Source organism: Mastigoproctus giganteus, chromosome 9 (genome assembly GCF_048544385.1).
Source record: "Mastigoproctus giganteus isolate SK-2022 chromosome 9, ASM4854438v1, whole genome shotgun sequence".
Classification (NCBI taxonomy): Eukaryota; Metazoa; Arthropoda; class Arachnida; order Uropygi; family Thelyphonidae; genus Mastigoproctus; species Mastigoproctus giganteus.
The window spans coordinates 37,576,676-37,597,353 of record NC_143583.1 but is presented as its reverse complement, the minus strand read 5'-3'; the positions used below and the strand labels follow the sequence as shown (position 1 = coordinate 37,597,353).

Here is a 20,678-nt window from a genome sequence, read left to right as displayed (position 1 = left end):
AAACGTAATCAGCATCAGTCTTCTATACGTTGTGGAACATTTGCATTGGCAGGAATCTATCGACTTTTCTGAGCCTCCATGCCACAGACTGTATAGGTAGTAGGTAGGGAGGGCTCTTAAGGACTGTGGGGGGGGGTTCTCCTTTGACACAGTTGCCAAAAACTGTGAGTATTTATTTCGCCCGCTGACATTTTTATAGTTGGGAGTCAGCAGAGGGCAAAGATTCGTTCTGAAACTTTTCTAAACATTAGTACTTCCGTTATCTGTGAAGTGTGTATAAGTGGAGGAAGGATATGTTTGTTTAGGATCCATCGAAGTGCCCAGTACTCATCAGATGCTATGCTTTTCAGCGTTGGTTTGGCTAAAGACGCCCAGTTTCAGCTCCGTAGGTAATGACAGGCTAAACAAACCGGTAAGTGTACTTGTAGTATGATTCCACACTCGGTGACATGTAGAAGGTGTTGCTTAGCAAGCCTCTTGGATCTACAGACTTTGTTGTGGATGTTTGCTATATGATCTTTAATGCTGAGTTTTGAGTCAAAAATGACCCCAAGATCTCTATGCTTGGCGAGTGGTGCGACAGGGGTTCCACTGATTTCCAGGTTCATCTGGAAAAGATGTGAATTTAGAGAGAATATTATTAATGCAAATTTATTTTTAGGGAAAACTGCGAGAGGTGTGTTGTCAGATTCTGCAGGCTTTTGATGGTGAACGCGGATGCGGTATTTGGACTTTTGTCGGTCTTGTGGATCCGATATAGGAGAGGAGCTTCAAATCGTTAACAGAGCTGATAAAATCTGTTTGCTAGCATAGGAATTGATGAACTGCAGCAGTAATCCCACTCTTAACTGTTTGTGTCAAGGATATTTTATTCACGGTCAGGTGAAGAACCATTGTCGTTAGGAGGGACCTTAAGAATGCAAGAACATAGCCTTTAATCTGCTGTTTCCTCACACAACTGTAAGAGGGCACGGATACCAACGCAGTCAAATGTGGATTGGACATCCATGTAGACTACTGCCAACTCAGCCCTATGTTTAAATACCTCCAGAATTGTGTTGTTGGTTGTTAGCAGGCTTTTTATGATGGATATCCGTTTCGTTATAATGAATATATGACGAATCACATGGCAGGATCTGGTTGGTTAGATGGGAAGTAGGCACTTCCCCATTACTTTGAGGATTGAAGCTTTTATTATTGGACGGAACCGTGTCACTGAGGTGATTCCCTTTTTGTTTCAGGTATGGGCCGTACTGTTTATTGGCTCTAGACTGTTGTGAAGGTTTGAGTGGTGAAGATGCCATTTAGGATCACTAGAAAGTGCAATTATGATGTAGACACTTACACTCTTTAAGATAAATTGTGGGATTCCACCATTTCCAGTGCATGACGCTAGTGGGAAGTCATTGATGACACGAATTATCTTGGAAATGATGGTAGATATGAGGGAATCTTGTTGATATCTGTTCTGTAAGTTCTGCCAGGCTGATGTACATTTTTAATTAAATCTTGAAATGTGATCAAGCCACTCAGTCGAGAACCATCGATAAAAACATCACTGCAAACAGCTGCAGATATCTGACATAATATGTTTTGTCAAATAATAATCGATAAAAAAAACATTTTACGTATCATCTAGTGCTTTCTAGGCCAGCCCAACGCTGAGCATCTGTCGTTCGGCTGATCAAATGCGGAGTCAAGTCTTAAGTCCGGAGGACGTTCGTAATTGGTAATCGTCTTAAGAATGGCACGTCGTAAGCCCGGGCTAACTGTACACTAAAAAAATTCTAATCTAATTCATGAGTATTTCCACAATACTGATATGCCCGCTACATTGATCTTTGGGGCAGTGATGGATTATTAGGCGCGTTAACATATATAATTAAAGCGCCTATAGTTTTCACCATGTCCCTCGCATGTAAATAATTCGACTCCCATTGGATGAATTTTCATGACATTTTATATTTGGCTCTTTTAGAATGATTTGTCAAGCCTTCTGAAATTTAATTAAAAATCGAACCACTAAAAATCTGGCAATTAAATCTTTTTTATTTATTTATTATTACTTTTTTCGAACAACATATCACAAAGGCCATCCATATACCATATATTGTAGCAGAATATTAAGAATAGCACTGACTATCACATTTGTTGCCTTGCACTGATTGTAGGAATGAATTGTCAACATAGCAGATGCGAGACGAATGCTCTCGGTTCACGCATAACAGTCGTTGCTTTTTTCCTCATTTTTTATTATCAGTTTACTAAATACATAATCACTGATTATTACGACTTACTTAATCCGAAACGTTAAATATGCGTTATATTTTAATTGTTATTAAAATCCAGAAAATATAAGTAAAATTAAGAAGGCGTTCACAGTATACTAGGTTAGGTTTTGTTAATTTATTAAAACACATCCTGAAATATGTGTTGCATTTCATGCGCTGTTGATTATAGAATGAAGTGCAAGGGAGATGAAAACAATTACTTTTAATACAGTATTAGTTAATCAATTAGCAATTAGTCGGTAACACGATAATTATTTATTTACTTTTCAATAAAAGCAGGTGCAACATCAGATTTAGGCATAATATGTTTCGTCAAATTAATAATAATCGAGGCAAGAAATAATAAGGCATAATAATAATCGAGGTAAAAAATCTTTCATATATCATCCCGGACGGCTGAGCATCGAAGTTCTATTAATCACAGAAAAAATCCAATTAATTTAAGAAATAAAAATGTAACGCCCCTGAAATGCAACGCCTTGCGTAAATTAACTAACTTTGTTTTTCTTTTTTAGTACGGCTCAAAATTTAGAGCCGTGAGTTTACTCCATCTCAAGCTTTACGACTTGAACATTGATCGATAAGCCAATCTAAGGAGATTAACTGGTAGATAAGAGGGAGACAGAGATCTCCAGGAAATATCATCCTTGGTCGAGAGGCAACAGGCGCAATAACCATTTCCGAAACGAACAGCAGACAGCACATACAGTACAGTTATGACCTTCAAAGATTACATAAGACTATTGATACAATTCAGAGCAGCATACAGAACAGATCTCATCAACGAATTATGGTTGTAGAAATACAGCCTAAGGAGTCATAAAATAGTTATTTCACAATGACCTAATGTTATCCAACGTGTAGCGCCGGCCACAAGCATGTTCAACCGGTTCTGTCGAACAGGGTCCCGCGCTCAAATGATCTAAATAATAATATCATCCGTGTCTTTTCCGCATTTCCATCAACGAGCCTGCTGCCGTCTTAATGTCTAGTTACCCACATTATTGTCATTCAAAGAGCTGTAAAATTTTGAAAAATTTGAAAATTTGAATACCGTAAAATACGAAAAAATAAAAAATAACTATTATAAAAATATCTAGTATTTATTTTTGCACAGTACTCCAAGGTCCTGCAAATAATTCTTGAACAGGGTTCCAAAAAATTTTGGGACCGGCCCTGACAACGTGTCGAAAATATTAAATATCCCTATGATGCTGAAATGTAATCTTTTGTACGTTTTCAGATGCATTTCAGGTATTCTCATAGATTTCCGGGAAGTGATGCGTTCAGGTGAGTTCCAAGAATTTTTGCAATGATCATATCTAATAACTGACGATTCAAGAAAATAGTTCGCTATGGTAGGAAACTAGAAGTGACTGTATGCGATTCAACAATCAATAACATTGAGCATTATATTGTGTTATAAAGAAACCTGGAGTTCATTCACGGTGTTACCCGGATGGTACAGTGTATGAATATTGGTGATAAAATAATAAATAAATGTCACGCTAGAGTCACCCAGAACAGTAGTTCAACTACCCAAGTGTATTATGTTCGTGAATTGCGTATGTTCTCTAGTCGATTTGCCTGTTTTGACGGACGAAAAACCCGAGTTTCTATCTACGCCTAAGACCAACTAACTCAGTCACGGAGTGAAAAAAGTCCATAAAAGTTCCTCGCATCATTGACAGGATTCGAACCCGGGCCTTTTCCACCCTATGTGAGAAGGACGGTGATGATACTTGATATCACTGTGCTACCCACGCAGCCCTGCACACAGGTATGATTATACTTTCGTGGTGTCAGCATCCAGCTGCTGTGATCTTAACATAGGAGGGTACTTAAAGTGGCCCTCTGATCTTGGGTTCTGCGCCAAAAATAAACTGCCATCGTTCAAAGACATTGCACATTCACTTACTGAAGATCTCTGTTTCTCGCTCATTTTCCTCCTCCCAAAAATATGCACAAAATAAGACATAATCACCCCTTACCTCTCGTTTACAAGTTTGTCATTTACGGGATCTCTTGGTCTTCGTTTCATAATGTCACTTTCAGCTTTTTCATAAGCTAAAGAAATGGCGGGAACCTGAAATAAAAGTCATTAAGAATGTTATTCAGTCTGTCTTCAAGCAATTAATGAAATTAATTTTATTTTATACATAACAGACAGATAATACTATGTAGCCTGCATGCCCATATACAGGGAGGAGAAATGCACTGACCTAGCATGGAACTTGAAATAAAGGTTTATCATTCATTACCTAGATGCAACAAGAGATAAGAATGCCTCTGAATGGATGTATCAATTCTTCTTAGAGATGGAGTATAATACGGCTGAGCAGAAGCAATGGTAAGAAGATGAGTAACCTCTAAATCGGCCATTTCATCCCAAAAGATGCTTCAGCCTGCCGCCTACGGCAAGTAGAAGAGAAAGAGAAAGAGAAGATAAACAAAAGTTGCCTACACCACCAATAAGAACTGCATTTTTCCTAAATGAAATTTTCTCTGAGCGAAATTTTTTTGGGATTCTGTCATGCGAACTCAGGCGATGAAACATGGTGAAATATTGAACCATGGCGATGAAACATGGTGAAACATAACAGCCGCCAGTTAATATCAAAAGATGCCATATAATTCGAATATCGCGATTCTCTTATTCCGCTTGGTAAATGGAATCATCAATGAGATCATCAGAAATTCCTATGGTACTTGGGGTACTTTGTGAAACAAGAAACATTACTGTGGCCTACCTACACTAATCTGATGGTCCTTTTGTCTTCTGCCGTTGTCTATTGATCTAGGAAAATGAAATTCAGGATGGTGTTTATATACTAAACCCTATCAAAAGTAATGGGGCACATGTAGTTCAGCATGCATTATTCATTAAGAAAATTAATAACTAGGTGAATGTGTTGCTGTAGGCTTTATCCCAGTAGAGTGGTACTTCAGTCTTCTTTCAAAGTAGCAATGAGATCCAGCACTACTCAACATCTTCTTGGGCGCGTCCGAATCAGGAGTTCTCATTTGTCCCACAGGCACACTATTAGGTTGAAAATGGACCTCCATGATGTCCAGGGTATTATCCCGATGCTATTGTCCACAAACTATAAGGTCACAGGTCGTGCTTTGTGACGTGGCGTGTTATTGCCGTTGAAAGACGTAGAGGCTAGCTTCAATAAATTGCCATTGATTATGACAAACAACTTTATCTAATACATGAAGATAGGACCAGTCATTCACGGTTCCATGCACTACAACCAGAGGACCAAGACTACATGCAATTTCACAGTTGGGGAAAGATATTCTGATAAGAGAGGCCTCCGTAGCCGAGTGGTCAGGAGCGGAAGTGCAGTAGTACACGCTCTTAGAGTTGACCGGGGTTCAAGCCCCTGACTGCTCAATACGGTCGATCTGCCAACCCGCACTGGACCAGCGTGGCAGATTATGGTCCATTTCTCTTAACATGAATCGTTGAGGAGGCTTCCATCCTGCAGTGGATTGATAATGGCCGCAGTTTATTCTGGTAGGAAAGGCTCTCGAAGTATTCTTCAGACTTAAACAACGTCAATCTGATTGGGAAAAAGTGTGATTCAAAGTCCAGCTTCAGTATTCTCATATTGTCAACTGGTAGGAGAGCATCTGTACTTAACTTGACAACATGCCCACGCTTGATGATGTTTCGAATTTACTTTATAATTCAAATCAACATTCGTAAGTTTTACTTGCGTTCAAATTCGATCACGTAAAGACTTTCTACTCTCCGTAAAGATCAAATGTTGAATCCAATATACTCCTAAACCTTATGGCTTGGAAGTATGTTAGACTCAAATACCGTTATCCACAGTTCTGAGAGAAGTAAATCTCTATGTGATCGAAACGGAAAAACAGTAAAGTGTACGAATTTTGATTTGAATTCAACTACTGCACTGAAATATACTGTATTGTTTTGTAAAAAGTTCGTTCTGAAGTATAAAAATAGAAAAGAAGTAAAGAAATTAAAATTTACAAATTCGGAACGAACGAAAATCCACCAGCACAAAATTAAATTATTAATTTGATTGTTTCAGAGTTAGTATTCTTCCAGCAGCACCACCTAGAACTGGTAAATTTTCTACAAATAAGCACACTTTGCTGTTTAGTGCATTTTAGAATATTAATTTATGCTGGTGGGTTTTGGTTCAGAATCTGTAACTTCTAATTTATTTGCTTATTTTCTATTTTGACAAAGAACCCACAGTGAATTCGAAACGTCACCAAAAATAGGACGGGTGTTCATAAAACTATGGGGCCTTAGAATATTAGGTCTATAATTACGGTTGTCCTTTGGTCAGTTTGCTATTTGCCGGACGAAAAATCCGAGTTTCCCGGAAAAAAATACATGTCTCATAGTATTGTGATATCATTGCAGTATTACGCCTTGTTTTTCACTTTGTGAAAAAGGCCCAAAAACAATTTAGGGTCTTTTATAGCAGCAAGGTGTATTAGAATGCTAACGGACTTTATATCTTTCGGCCATCAGTCGTTTCCATGCCCATGTTGAATTTAAGCTGTAATTCAGGGATATACAGGTCTTGCAAGATACAGAGGTTTCGCTTCTGATATTTTTGCCAAGCAGTGTATATTAAGCATAGTATTTAATGAATACATGATTAATTTTCAGGCAAACTGTCTGAAGTATTCAGGTTTATTTTATGGCATGCTTGTTTGTTGGTCTGATGGCCGATCTGCAGGACGAATAACCCGATTTTCCCCAGAATAACTAAGGGGTAGAGAACAATCTTATTTTCTTCGCTTGCAATAGGCTAATACTGTCTCAACTGAAGAGTTCTTTGGAGTGCATTCTTGAAAAATGGGAGATGGAAATAAAAACATTCCCCCATCCCAACAGGACGGCTAGTGCAGACAGTAGAACCAGACCCAACTCCTCGTTGGCTAGGGACGGGCACCAGGCAGCAGTCGACCAGGTGTTGGCTACTCCTTGGTGGCAAAGTGGCCGAAACAACAACAACAAAAAAACACCCACACTCCCTATACAGACAAACATAATACAATATATTTAGGCTTTCTTATGCTAAGTTTCTGTACTCAACACAGTGAAATAAGGTGTTGAACGACTGTCTAGAGGCCACCCCAATAAAATAACACGTATATATATATTCAAAATTTGAGAACATATAAAGGATGTGAATATATGCATGTGAAACCGAATTTACTGATCATTAATTTCGTGGACAGTAAATATGACATTTTGTTGAAAGTTCCAACAATATCTATCACGAATTTCGAAATAAAGTGGCAAGAAGACGAAGGATATTCTGCTGTCCATGAAGCATATTTTCATTTCCAGAAACTTGTTTGAAAAAGTCAATGCTCATTGTAATTCGAGACAAATTCTTCTTCCAAAAATGCTCCATTAAATTCCTGAGCAGTTGTTTGTTTGTTTGTTATTTGGTTTTTAGGAGCATTAGCAACTAAGGCCATATTGCTCCGGGAATATGCGGCGATCATTCCCTGATCTTTCGGCATCCCCGTATTTGGTGGTGACGGGATCGAACCCCGGTCTAATCAAGAAGCGTGCGTTACGCACTGCTGCTGCTTCCCACCTGGCTATGGAGGCGCCCCTGAGCAGTAGCAAATGCACAACTTGACAATCCAAAGCTCATTTAAGACCAAGTTGATCACTGACTCTATTCCAAGCTTTGTTTTATCATTCGTATATTAGAAAAGAGCAGCTCTTAGTGCATGTTCATGGAACTGCAAAATAATCAAAGAGCAAGAATATCTGTTTGATTATTTTCAGTTGAAGGAAACTTCTAAATTTTTAGTTCATTTGTTATTTTCCGACGGCCGATAACTGGCACAGAGGGAGATAGATAGATGCACAGACAGTCTTTCGCAGGCGTCACTGCAACTATATTCATTTATTAAGATTTATTCGCATTCCCATAACGCCTATCATTACATCTAGGCTCACTATATTAGAGTGCCAGCAGTTCTTTGCACGACCAGATTTATAGCCAACTGGGAAGACCGGAACGTATTATTCTGATAAATAAGACGGATATATTAACTTAAAATATATTCCCTATGTCAGCTAACACCAGTATAAACCAACCGTTCTTTTGTTAATCTAGCTTTACTACGTACTGCCGCAAATAAGCTCCATGCCACACCTGCCACAACCACGGACAACAACGCACAATAGCAAACACATTTACATGAATTAATACCGCATATCATATGGTGGTGGCGTGCAACTTCATTACCACACGCTGACTTCCATTCAAGCAAAAAGTTGTATCCGGTATAACTTGCTGTGACGAAGAGAATTAAGTGGTGTGTAACGGTTATATTATAACTAGGTCATTTACATAAATGAAATTACTGCGAACTTTGCCATTTTCATGATTAGTCGTAGTAAAATTGCAGTATTACGCGTTGTTTTTCTAGAAATTTAAAATTTAATTTCGGTGTTAATGTAATATGTAACATTTAGTTCATTCATAAGTAGGATGATGTTAGGGACTACTTTTCTTTGTCCCCGAACACAGGGATACAAGATGTATTTTTGTTATCACTTATTTTCATCATCACACGTCCGCTTTTGCTTATATTACAATTTTTCCTCTACTCTTTCGATGCTTGTTACAAGTTTCCTGAAATTGGTAGTTTTCACACCGTTTTTATTCCATCATGGACTTACAGCACTTTCATGTTTTTGCAAATCTTGAAAGGGAGAGTTGAATCTAAGCTGAATTTGAAACTGGTGAATTACACTCTACTTTTTTTCATGATCCGATGGCAGGACCATGAAAAATTGAAAATGGTCACTGTTAACACCACATTGATCTAAGAATAATGGCGTGGCGTTCATGGATGGGTCGAGATGCACTCCACAAAGACATTTGTGGAAATTTAGTCCCAATTGCACTAATGACGCATTAACTGACAACTTTGCATAGAGAAACTTTCAAATATGAAAATGTCTCGCTCATCTGTATTTCGTGAGGTCAGCAGAGTACAAACCTTTATCATTTCGACAGGCTTTTCAAACATTTCGGTAAAGCAAGTACATGTTCATTTTTAAAAAAAGTTTAAACAATGTTTAAATTTTTTAAGTTTTTCAATAGCATTTTGTGTATTCTGTAATGTTACACTTTTTTAACTTTTTTTTAATGCAAACATATATTTTGAATAAATCATTTTAAAATAAGTTGGCTGAGGTAATTATGATTATTTTAATAATTTTATGTTGAGTATGCTGTTCTTAATTCTTATATGAAAGGTGTCTAACGTAATTATAATTAATTAATTAAGATAATATAAATGATTATTATCTACACTGATGGATTCTGTCATAATATACAGCGTATTTCAAATGTGATGAGATTAAAATTAAAAAAAAAAAAATTCAAATGTTAAAAAAAAATTTAATTATGAACATTAAAAATAATTCCCATGGATCTATATATATACTAGTTACACCTCTTTTCTAAAGCATTCTTGAAATTATTCCAAAGTTATCTCATTGGGATGGTCGGTCATATTCTTTTCTAAATTTAACTTCTGAAAGAGAAAAAAAATCAGCCGGAGCCAAATTTGATGAATAGGGAGGGAGAGTTGATTTCATAATTCTCTTTTTCTGCGAAAGAAATCTTCGAACAATTAACACGAAACACACAAATGCGCATTCCGCGTAGTCAAAGAGTGACTCTTTTTTTTTTTTTTTTGAAATAGTCGATAGACGATTGACAGAGTAGTAGTAATGTAGGCATGTGAGGCAGAAAAGCAAGCGTATGAGCTTATGTAGCATCAGCCCAAAAAGAAAAACAACTTCACACATCCATTCCCTCTAAAGTTTGCCCAATTCCTCCTTGAATTTATTTAAGCTATCAACTTCCACAACGACAGATGGAATTTTATTCAAGAAATTAACCACCCTCTGGCTGAAAGAAAATTTCCGCACATCTATTCTACAACGGTCTTTCCTCAATTTGAATTTATGCCTCCTCAGGTTCGTAATCTGAGCAAGCGGAAGAATCCCATCAGAATTCAGCGTACTCAACCCATTCAAGGCCTTATACACTGAATCAGATCACCTCGCAGATGCCTAGTAAATGTCAATGCTCTGATTGCTGCCAAAATCATCTCTAAAAAAAAACAAAAAAAAAAATCGGCTCCAAAAATCGATGTTAACCACCAGTTCGCTTAATTCCAACATACAGCCAGGTAAGATTTAAGGAGCTTCCCTCTAATAATTTATTATTATTATTAATTAATGTACTGAAAACTGCTTTACACTGGAACAGCTATCAGCTATAGGTTGTTTTCTAGAGCAACGTTTCCCAAATGGGTCCGCGGACCCTTGGGGGTTCGTAGACCAGTTCCAGGGGATCCGCGAAACGGACACTCTGGAACTGGTCAAATTATTCGTTCTATGTATAGCAAATTGATGATAAATCCTTTGTAGAGGCTCCACTGTAGAGGCGATTTTGTACAGGCAATGAAGGCTTAATAAAGATGGTTTATGGACTAGGGGCACTACTAGAAATACCCAACGACCATAATGGAATGTAGATAAGTAGTTTGGGTAAAAGGTGGAAGAAGGTTTACAAAACAAAATGTAGTAACAATGGAAAAAATCATGGGGTATCTGAAAAGTAAAAAAATAATGTATTACAGTTGTACTTGATGCTATAGATCCAATGAATTTAACTTGCTATATTTCCTTTGTTTTTGGTTGTTGACCCTTGATGAAAAAATTAAATTCAGCTTATCTATAACATCAAGTACAACTGTAATACATTCTTTTTTTCTTTTCAGGTAACCTATTATTTTTTCCACTCCATTGTTACTACTTCCGGTTTTGTCAGCCTTCTTTCTTTCTTTCTGTCTGTCTGTCTGGCTATCTAATCTAATCTAATCTATATATAGTACTATGATTTCCCATTTAATATGCTCCTGCATCATATATGCAAAGTAGTAATTTTAATTTACTCGGAGGTATGCCGTATTCAGTGATGGACTCATCTGTGATATTTGTGGTCCAAGTGGATTGCAGAATGCCATAGTGGTCGTTTATGATAGTCAGAAATAATGTTCCAGATTATAAAGTTCAGTGGTTAGTTTATTCATTCAATAAATTGCCTTCCTGGTGACATGCTTTTACATAAAACAGTTCTCAAAATTTCTATCCAAAGATTTAAGGAACAAAAGGTTAGGTAAAAATGAAAAAAAAAAAAAAAAATGACTGCATCTGATCACGTATACCCCAGACCATAAACATCTTTTATCCATTAAACTATGAGCTCATCGTTGTGCGTATAATATCCTGATTTACAATGTCAGTTAGCCATGTGCGCAAATGCAAAAATTCTTAATTTCGCATTTAAAAATTAAACTTCATGAACTCGATTCCTGGTTAAGACTTTTCGAATGATACATGTTAATTTTTCGAGACGAAAAACTCGAGGCCAATATCGTAAAGTAACATACAGGGGATGCACAATATAATGGAAATACCTGATATGAAAGAAACCATGGAGGGGATCAACAATGGTTCGGGCAGCAATATCTTGGTATCCTATAGGTTCTATTCTCGCTTTGAACGGCGAATTACTGCCACCGATTACCTTGATACTTGAGATCAATCGCAACATCACCACTCACCAGATTTGGCTCCGGCTGGCTTCTTTCTTTTTCCGAATTAAAATGTAAGATGAAAGGGAAAACCATTTCATACTATCCAGAACATCAAAAATATTTTGTTCAACGATCTAATGGTTGAATAAATTTAAGACTTTGAACGAATTTAAGGACGCTTTAAGCAAAATTCTACCTTGAATGATTTTTATAATAAATTCTTTTCTGATTATTTGCTTTTTTTTTTAGAGTTTTTGTCTCATTTCTTTCCAGACACAACGGAAATGAGGCGCCCCCGTAGCCAGGTGGGAAGGAGCAGCAGTGCGTAGCACAGGCTTCTTGATTAGACCGGGGTTCGAGCCAGTCACCACCAAATACGGAGGATGCGGAAAGGTCAGGAAATGACCACCGTATATCCCGGAACAATATGGCCTTAGTTGCTAATGCTCCTGAAAAAAACCAAATAACAAACAACGGAAATGACAGTTAAAAAAAAAACAGTTTAACCCTTCTGAAAATAAATGGAAACGGCGCTGTCTGACAAAGATACATAAAATTCATAACATTTTGCAAGTCTAACCAGCCAGTTTTTCACTAAGTTACGGTTAAATCCACCAGGGGAAGATAAAAATCCTATTTACTCTACAAACAGTTCAATTCTCCCTGAACAGCGATTAAAAACGTTACTTCGAAACATTATTTGTCTTTTATACAGAATCTATTTCTCAGGCGTGAAAGTATGTTCTGTTCAGTTTACTGTCTTTCTGCAACCTTTATAGAAATTTCAGTGTTCCTAAAAGTAAACATTTTAAGAAGTTTAACTTCTCTCCTGAAGCCTTCTTAAAGGCCATGTGCGAGTAATAAATTTCTCATAGTTTATTTTAGTTTGCAGGCGTATATACGGCCAAGTGATTTACGTCTATAAATTCAGCACCCGTTTCTGAAACTACTGCTTACGGTTTTGATCTCATTTTCACTCATCTGTTCTTTTTTAATGATAACTCAAACATGAAAGATCGGCGAAGCTATATATAGTAGTCTATAAATGTGGGAGAAGCAAAAAGGAACTTGTTAGAATTGAAACTGAATATCTGTAGGTTGTAATTTTCGCCATGAAGAAAGCTTTCTCCAAAGAATGCAAGTAAAGAGGATGAAGGAGAAGGAAGAGTTTTGAAATGAACTGCGTATAGATAGTGGACGATTGGAGAAAGAATTTTAACTGGTTTAGAGGAATATAATGGGATTGTAGTTGCCACCGGGACAAACACTGGTTAATCAATAAAACTCTCCCCTAGACACTCATTTTTAAGGAACAGGTTTTCCGATTAACCTCATCGCTCTATTTTGAACAACAGCATATACACTTCAGTGGTTTTCTGGGCTATGTACCTCATGTGGTAATATTATTCCGTAGTTGTATAATTTGAGATTATACGGATTTTAAGAGCAGCTGTAAAATTCCGTCTGGTAAATGTCAGGAGTAAAGGAGCTAAAGGGAGCACTTAGTTTTTTGGCTGCTGAGAAAGTTACTGACGCGATATTTTTATTCCAACAGATGAGAGAAATAGGAACGTATATCTGAATATTACTGAAGGCAAGTATAGGCGAAGAAGGTTATTTTGTTAAAAGATAAAATCAGATTGTTCACCCAATCCAAAATAGTTTGGAGATCGATATTAAATGGAGTGGTGGTGGATATATTAGTTAGATATTTGTGGTTATCTTGTGGAATAAATGTGATTCACTCATTCAGGAATAGTTCCAGTGAAAAGGTTCTAAGCAAACATCATAAGATCTGGAGATTGAAAGCAAAGGTCAACCCAGGGCAGTAACAAAGATAGTGAGACCGATGCCCTGACAAAGGGACAAAATTATGTTGTTCATTCCTTCTCAGCTGGAGCTGGGGGAAGGGGGTAAAGGTATTCGACCTTCGGACAGGGCACAAATTGACTAATTACCATTCAAGGTCTACCCATGGGAAAGACGAATGGAAATTATGTATGAGAATGAAAACGGAATGTTCATCACTAGTTTGATTCTGTCATTTTAAGAGATATTTACTGTTGTAGATAAAAGAAGATCGTTTATAATGAGCAGCATTGCTGAAAATCAGCACTGGAGTTGATATTCAGGATTCAAGTCCCACTTGTGAATCAAAATGCAACACAGACCAGTTATTCTTTGAGAATTAAATCCTTTGCCTGCACTTCAAGCAGTGTGATTCTGTGCAAGGCCTAATAATACTATGAATACCTAGTATTCTGTATCACCAAGGTGTAAATCAAGATAAGCAGGAGTCCAGGTGGGACCATGCCACACAAAGGAATGGCTGGGCCTCTATGTTATGTACTGTTATGTTATAACGTTTAAGCGCATCAGCAACGTAGACCATATTGCGTTATGCATAATATGTCTGTAATTTGCGTGTGTTCTGTGGTCAATTTGCTGTTTTTCTGGACGAAAAACTCGTTTCCGGGAGGAAAACTATGCTACTTTACCGAGACCAACTAACCCAGCCACACTGTGAAAAAGACCCATTAAAAAAATTCCTCCGTCATTGACGGGAATCGAACTCAGGTCTTTTCCTTCCGGTGTAGGGAGAACGGTGTTTATACCAACTGTGCAACCCACGACGGCGCTGAGCTTCCGTTGCAGTAGACAACACTCAGTGGTCGATAAGAATTAAACCTTGCAAAAACTTTATAATCCATTTCACAAAAATAAATTATCTAATCTCAGTGTCAATGATGTCTATTTCTACTTATAATCTGATGAGCCCCTTTGGTAGTATCAACCATCATTCATCTAATTTGTCCTAATTATTTGTGCAGATGATGCTTGTACATATGACCGCTCTGATATTCATTTTGTAAAAGACTTTCTAATCTGGAATTTCTTCTTTTTAGATCTCCTTTGGGTCGAAATTTCTTTACCTCACTGTGCTAAATGGTTGATTTGCCTATTATCTGGACGAAAACCCGAATTTCCCGGAGAAAAAGCCACGAAACGTCACCGGAGACCGACTAACTCAGCCATATTGTGAAAAAAAAAAAAAAAAAAAACCATAAAAATTCCATTGACGGCGATTATATCAACTCCGCTACACGCGAATGCAGAACTCGACTTCCTTTCTTTTAAACTTGACTCTCTCCAATCTGGTTTTCTTAATAGCTACATAATTTTTCCTTTGCCATTTCAATACCCACAGCTGGTTTAAAGTTATATCTTTTTTCTTAAGAACATAGATTAGCTGTAGTTTATTTAGACTTACATAACATAGTTTTCGCGTGATTTATGTGAGAGGTTCGTAGAAGTTCACCCGATTTCGTAGGTAATAAAAATACGAGCTCACAAAATATCACATTACTTATCTTTAGGTGGTATTGACCAAAGTACAGGGAAACATCTCGATTATTCTAGAATAACATGTCCCTCTACTTCGCATTATTTCTAAGTCGGACCTCAGGTACATTTAAGAAACTGCTCGATAGGTAAGACTGACTTTTTTTATCTTTTGTTTGTTTATTTTTTTCTTCTCTTAACGTCTCTTTCTTTCTCTCTCTCAATCTCTTTACGAAAACCTATACACGTAACATAAAATGTTGTTAATAAATTATAAGGACACAGAATTGGTCACGTGGATTTGAATGCGTGACAGTTCCATTGAAAATAAAAAAATAAAAACAGAACTCAAGAAAAAAGCTCACCATGTCAGTTCCTAGATCAATGCATAAAATTGTAATAGTTCCCAATGGCAATGGTATATCAGCTATAATAAACAACAGAAACGGTGAAATTTCTGGGATGTTGCTAGTTAAGGTATAGGCGATAGATTTCTTCAGATTGTCGAAGATGAGTCGCCCTAAAAAGTCACATGATACTATTATTAATAAAAAAAGGATCCTATTTTATAAAGAGAAGCTAAATTTTTTATTTTATATTAATATATTATATTAAACTACTTTATTGTTAGCAACTACACACATTCATAAAATAGTGTCCTTTTGTCCACACGTAAGAGCTTGTCAGACTAGCTAACGATCAACTATGGTGGGGTTTAAAGTATTAAAGAGTATCAGAAAATTCTAAGATAAATCTCTCCAAAGGTTACGCTTTTTTTTTTTACATCTAATCAATGTCGAAGTGACAAAGAATATTCTAAAAATTATTGGTTTAAAAGGTGTTTATCTCAGTTATGGAAGATGCAAGAAAATTTTCTTAACTGTGCTAAGTTAATTAAATAAAGTATTCAAATGATTACCTTCTTCCACTCCTGTGACTATGGAGGCGAAATTATCATCCAGCAAAATCATATCCGCGGCTTGCTTACTCACATCACTTCCGGCGATGCCCATAGCCACACCTAAGTGATAAAGTACGGTGAATGCATCTTCTAAGAAATACAAATCAGTAATCTTAATAAATGCATAAACTCATGCTCTATGAAGTCAGTTAACAGAGATGATAAACTGAACAAATTTAAGACAAGTATCAGCAAGGGATCGACTGTCCATTTGGAAAACAAAATAACTAATTAGTAACTTATTAAAACCTGACACAACAACATTGAGAACTTATAACTTATTTCATAATACACGATACTGCCACTGGGGGCGCTGTTAAATTTCGGCATACTTTATTTTTGTGCATAATGTATCTTATACTCATAAACGCGCAAGTATACTGCATGCCTTAAATTCAATGCAGTTATTTACTAGCTACAAAGTGCGCTAAAGATATATTTAAAACCTATAAATTAACTAAAAGTTGGTCCCTTTTTTCGTTGTTTGACATGAGTTTACGTTAATTCAAATAACTGCGACAATTTATTTTAATAAAGTGATTCTAACCAACACGTAATTAAGAAACTAAACGGTATGAACTAAATAAATTAAAGCGATTCCAGTTGCAGTAGCATGGTTCAGTGTATAGCAGAGACTCAAAAATCCTGAACCTTTCGGGTAGCCGACTGTAAAAGAGAAGAGGGAAAATAGGATGACCAGATTTTAAAAAAGAACAGCAGGTTCTAAATTTATATATTATGTTCTGTGGGAGATTATAGGGATCAAGGCTACTTTATTATCTTTGAACACACAGGTAGCTATATACATAACCTTTAAAAAAAGCATTTTCAAAAATCCAGAACATGCTATGTCCCCGAGGTTGCCAGAATTATAAGGTTCTTGGTAGCACACGATGTTGAAAGCACTCAAATCGTGGCTCATGCAGATGATCTCGATTTTTTTCATGGGGGGTGGGGGGGTAACTCCCGCAAGGAACTCGAAGTGCGGGCGACTACCTGCTAGACCAGTTTGTTATCCTGGGCCGCTCTGCATAAGTTGCACGTTTCTGTGCACACGTCCATGACTGTGCTGCTGAGGGGGTCGCCTCAACTGTTTGCGGCCGCCCGTTTATAGGTCTAGGGAATTCTCGCTTTGGGTAATAACAAAGACCATGTACCTTGGTGTTTGTCTTGAGTAGCGGCCGAGCTTTGTGACTCATGTCAATTACATCCCGGGCAGGGAGAAGAGGATTCATGGCAGGCTCCAGCGAGTTACTAGCGTGGATTGGGGCATAAAGGGGATGCCCTCCACCTCCTTTATGTCAACGTATTTGTCCCAGTCCTGACTTACGCGGCTGGAGCTTGGGGAGGGAGGGCTGAACACTCTAATGTCCGACAGATCCTTCTCTCTGCTCAGCGTTTTGATCTTCTTGGCATCACCAAGACTTGCCGAATAGTGGCCACTGAGGCATTATGTATTCAAGTAGGCAAGATTCTCGAGGACTTGCTGGTAGCCAAGGCTTCCCTTAGATATGCCCTGAAGAGAGGAATTACTCGACAAGTGTTCGGCGTCCGGTCGTGCCCAGTTGGGCCGGTGACTTTTGCTATTGACAATCAGAGCGGAGACGCGTCAATGATGACTTGGAGACCATCTGGCAATCGCAGTGGAACATTCTGAGAAAGGATGTCATTTGTACTCCTTTATTCCCTCCGTGCAGACTCTGAGCGGGCGGCGAAGTCCCTAGTCCCAGTTTGGTTTGGAGACTTGCTGTGTCTCGAGGTCGAGGCTACACCAGTTGGGATTAGCTACCTCAGATATGTGCTCTTGTGGAGAGCCGGAAACGGGTCTTCACATAGTGTTGACTTGTGACTGTTATCAGGACATCAGAGCGAGGGACGCACGCACTCTCCCAGTCCACTTTAGTGGAATTTTTTTAAATATAAGTAGTTTCTTCAGCTTATTTGCTGATTTTGTAAAACAGGCTTTTATTGGACGGGTACGCATGTAGATGATCTAAATAATAGCAACGTACCTCCTCGTGGTGGGGGTGTGGGAGGCCCATCCCCACCGTGAGGCCAAATGGTCGTTTATTATGAATCTCTTTATTAATATTTTTTGTTGTTGTTTGAATTGACCTGTGGGATTTTGTGTTTTGTATTTTATTAACCTACTGAATGGTTCGTTGTCAATAAGAACTAGTCGCATATGGGCAAAAGCCCTGGTGACAAATGGGATGAAAGCTCATTCAAATAACAGATATTCATTAAGGATAAATGTACTCTTGTTAAGACTGCAAATTAATTAATATATATCGGTCTGATTGGTCTGATTAGTAATTAAAACAACATTGATATGTAGCTTGCAAAACAGACAAGCCGACCTTCAGAACACGCATAATTCTGCTAAGGTCGAGTTACACAAAAAATCTTTTAAAAACAGAGTACACTAGGAGAGGATATTATTGTCAGATTACACTGAGTTACCCCTTTATTAGTACACCTTCACAATAACGAATAGTACCTGTGTTCCTCTAACCTTCAGAACAAACCTGATGCGTCGTGGCATGGACTCAAAGAGGTATGTAAAGCGTGTCACAGAGATGCTGATCATGTTGACTCAATTAATTCCCATAATTATTGTAAATTGAATGACTGTGGATTTTGACAAGATACATGTTCTGAATTCCTCTTTGCTTATCACTGTTCTATTAGGTTGTTATTTTCTGACTGTAGCCGTTCTGTTATCTAGCACAAGTCTTATTAGCCGCTGGTGGCTTCTCGCAACAATGAGCTGTTTCCAAACACAGCATCACCGTTGGTTGGACGTCATTTGGTTACTGGACCAATCTCGATAAGCCCGAGACATAGTCTTACGCGAAAACCTCAACAGAGTTCCAGTTTCTGAAATTCTCATACCGGCGTGTTTGACACACTTGATTGGCTGTTGTACGGTTTTAGGCGCATCAGCAACTTAGACCATACTGCGCCATATATATAACATGTCTGTAAATTGCGTGGTCGACTTGCTCTTTGCTGGAAGAAAAAAAAAATCTGCGTTTCCGGAAGAAAACACCACGCAACCCTCGCCTGAGTCTTTCTAACTCAGCTACGTCGTGCAAAAGGCCCATAAAAATTTCTCGCTTCATTGATAGGATTCGAACTCAGCTCTTTACCACTCAGTGTGAAGAGGATGGTGATTATACAGCTGTGCTATCCACGAGGGCTGGCCTCGAGTACCATGCCACGTTCAAAATCACTTAAATCTGTCGTTTGCATAATAACAGCATTTCTGTATATATCTAACCACCAGCTTTATAGTCCATGATACGAACACGTGATGTTGTTACTGAAGGGGTGCTCCATCTCATGAAGAAGTATGTGTACCTAATAAACTGCTACTCAGTGTGTGTAAAAAAAAGTTAAGTACTCATAGTTAAGATTTGACAAGATTCATCAATTATATTAATAATCCTTTGAAGACATCCATATAAACCCATCTTAAATCAGATCTATTTTATGATCCATCCTATAAGGGGCATTTTTTAAATCCATATCACGCAAGCGAGCTTAGACTCTACTAGAATGTTTTCTGAAAATCCCTTTCAGTTTCCCAGACATCGATACGTGTCTGGAAACACAAATAAAAAGTGTGCGCTTCTTGTTTAAGATATTCAGTATCTTAACAGAAACGCAAAGTTTATTTATTCTTTATATCTGGCATTTTTATAAATAAAATTAACATAGTATATAAAGCAAATATTGAACGTTGTAACGTTCAGCATGCACTAAATTCAGACATCATACCAATATCAGCTTTCTTAAGAGCAGGAGAATCGTTCACTCCATCTCCTGTCACAGCCACAATAGCTCCAAGTCTTTGACATCCTTCGACGATAATCAGCTTTTGTTGGGGTGACGTACGGGCAAACACAATTTCTGGGTGGTTTTTAAGGATATCATCTAGCTGGGTTGGATTGAGATCTCGTAGCTCTGATCCATGAACCACACAAGCCTTGGCTTCCCTGGATGAAAAATTAAAATGATACACAAATGTATTTTTTCCTTCTCTTCTTTGATTGTAGAGAGATATAAGAAACCAACAAGTAATAAAATAGAAAACTGTGTGTTTCCTGTTATGTTCTGCTTAAACTAACTAGGTTATTCAATTAAAACAAGTTCGAAGCGGGTGCATTATCGTCTCAAAAAGGTAGGAGAAATAGATGAGCGTAAGCTTAAACCAACACGTTGACATACTAATTCACAAGACCGGATTCGTTTCGTTGCACTTTGTTAAGGTTGTGTGTGTTTAGTCTGACATTTTAAACATACGGTGCATCCATAACGGATCAGAGTGCATCCATCCCATTTTTAACTATTGAAGGATGTTAACTACAAGATTCTTCATAATAAAATTAGTGTGTGCCTGTTAGGCACCAAACAACTAAGGCTATGAGGTATCAGTA

At 37.7% G+C, this 20,678-nt stretch overlaps 1 protein-coding gene across 2 annotated transcripts in view; it reads right to left on the bottom strand.

The window, feature by feature from the left end:
• LOC150080151 (sodium/potassium-transporting ATPase subunit alpha-like) overlaps positions 1–20,678 on the bottom strand; it is a 265,285-nt gene that overhangs the window by 37,204 nt on the left and 207,403 nt on the right. For both annotated transcript variants that reach the window (XM_090380961.1, XM_090380962.1), the window contains exons 14-17: positions 20,020–20,237; positions 16,195–16,296; positions 15,641–15,795; positions 4,283–4,377 (exon numbers count right to left, since the gene is read on the bottom strand). In XM_090380961.1, the coding sequence (XP_090237087.1) occupies positions 4,283–4,377; positions 15,641–15,795; positions 16,195–16,296; positions 20,020–20,237 (570 nt within the window). The remainder of the gene's footprint in view (positions 1–4,282; positions 4,378–15,640; positions 15,796–16,194; positions 16,297–20,019; positions 20,238–20,678) is intronic.